The sequence below is a fragment of the Chaetura pelagica genome, unplaced genomic scaffold (assembly GCF_000747805.2).
Source record: "Chaetura pelagica isolate M959 unplaced genomic scaffold, ChaPel_1.0 scaffold835, whole genome shotgun sequence".
NCBI classification, from domain to species: domain Eukaryota; kingdom Metazoa; phylum Chordata; class Aves; order Apodiformes; family Apodidae; genus Chaetura; species Chaetura pelagica.
In genome coordinates this window covers 91,601-92,629 of record NW_009953220.1, presented here as the reverse complement: position 1 = coordinate 92,629, position 1,029 = coordinate 91,601, and the positions used below count along the sequence as shown (strand labels likewise).

The following is a 1,029-nucleotide window of genomic DNA, read 5'->3' as shown; positions in this document are numbered from 1 at the left end:
GGACCCTGATGGTCTCCCCAGCCACAAGCCCTGGGGTCTTTGAGGGTAGTGGGCAAGCTGGGGACATGTTGGGAGGGCTTGGGGCTTCCAGAGGGCAGCTATGACCACCTGGTATATGGCCTCATGGCCAGGCATCCCTGCTTCCTCCAGCCCCAAGGATGTGGGAAGGGGATGAGCTGGAGGGGGCTGGTGACCATGACCACCCCACATCCTGCTGTTCCACAGGCCAAGACAGAGGAGCAGATAGCAGCTGAGGAGGCCTGGTATGAGACCGAGAAGGTGTGGCTGGTGCACAGGGATGGCTTCTCCTTGGGTGAGTCCAGGGGTCAGCCTGGTGCCACTGGGACACACAGGGCACCCCATCCTTCCCATGGCACTGCGAGTCCTCTGGCCTGGGGGGGGCTGCTGGCAAAGCCCTGCTGAGCCCCCCCCTGCCTCTCACAGGCAGCCAGCTGCGGCCAGAGGAGGGCAGCCCCCTGCCTGAAGGCAAGGTGAAGGTGAAGCTGGACCATGATGGAGCCATCCTGGAGGTGGAGGAGGATGATGTTGAGAAGGTAGGGCTGGGAAGTGGGGGGCAGAGAGGCAGACCCCCATTTCCCACCTGACCCCCCCTCCTTCTCACTGCCAGGCCAACCCCCCCTCCTGTGACCGGGTGGAGGACCTTGCCAGCCTCCTGTACCTCAACGAGTCCAGCGTCCTGCACACGCTGCGGCAGCGCTATGGGGGCAACCTGCTGCACACCTACGCCGGCCCCACCATGGTCATCGTCAACCCGCTGAGCTCCCCCTCCATGTACTCTGAGAAGGTGACAGGGGGGACACCAGAGGGGACTGGGAGCTGTGCCACCGCTCTGGCGGGGGTGGCAGGGTGCTGACCTTCTCCTACTTCCTCCGCACCCCACCAGGTCATGCACATGTTCAAAGGGTGCCGCAGGGAGGACACGTCCCCGCACATCTATGCGGTGGCCCAGGCCGCCTACCGCAGCCTGCTGATGAGCCGCCAGGGCCAGGCAGTGGTGCTGGGGGGCGG

General features: G+C 65.0%; 1 protein-coding gene across 1 annotated transcript in view; it reads left to right on the top strand.

The window, feature by feature from the left end:
• Nucleotides 1-1,029, top strand: part of MYO18A (myosin XVIIIA) — a 50,262-nt gene that overhangs the window by 30,016 nt on the left and 19,217 nt on the right. Inside the window, 4 exon segments of the mRNA XM_009997789.1 lie at nt 226-313; nt 445-554; nt 629-805; nt 905-1,026. Of these exon segments, the coding sequence (XP_009996091.1) occupies nt 226-313; nt 445-554; nt 629-805; nt 905-1,026 (497 nt within the window).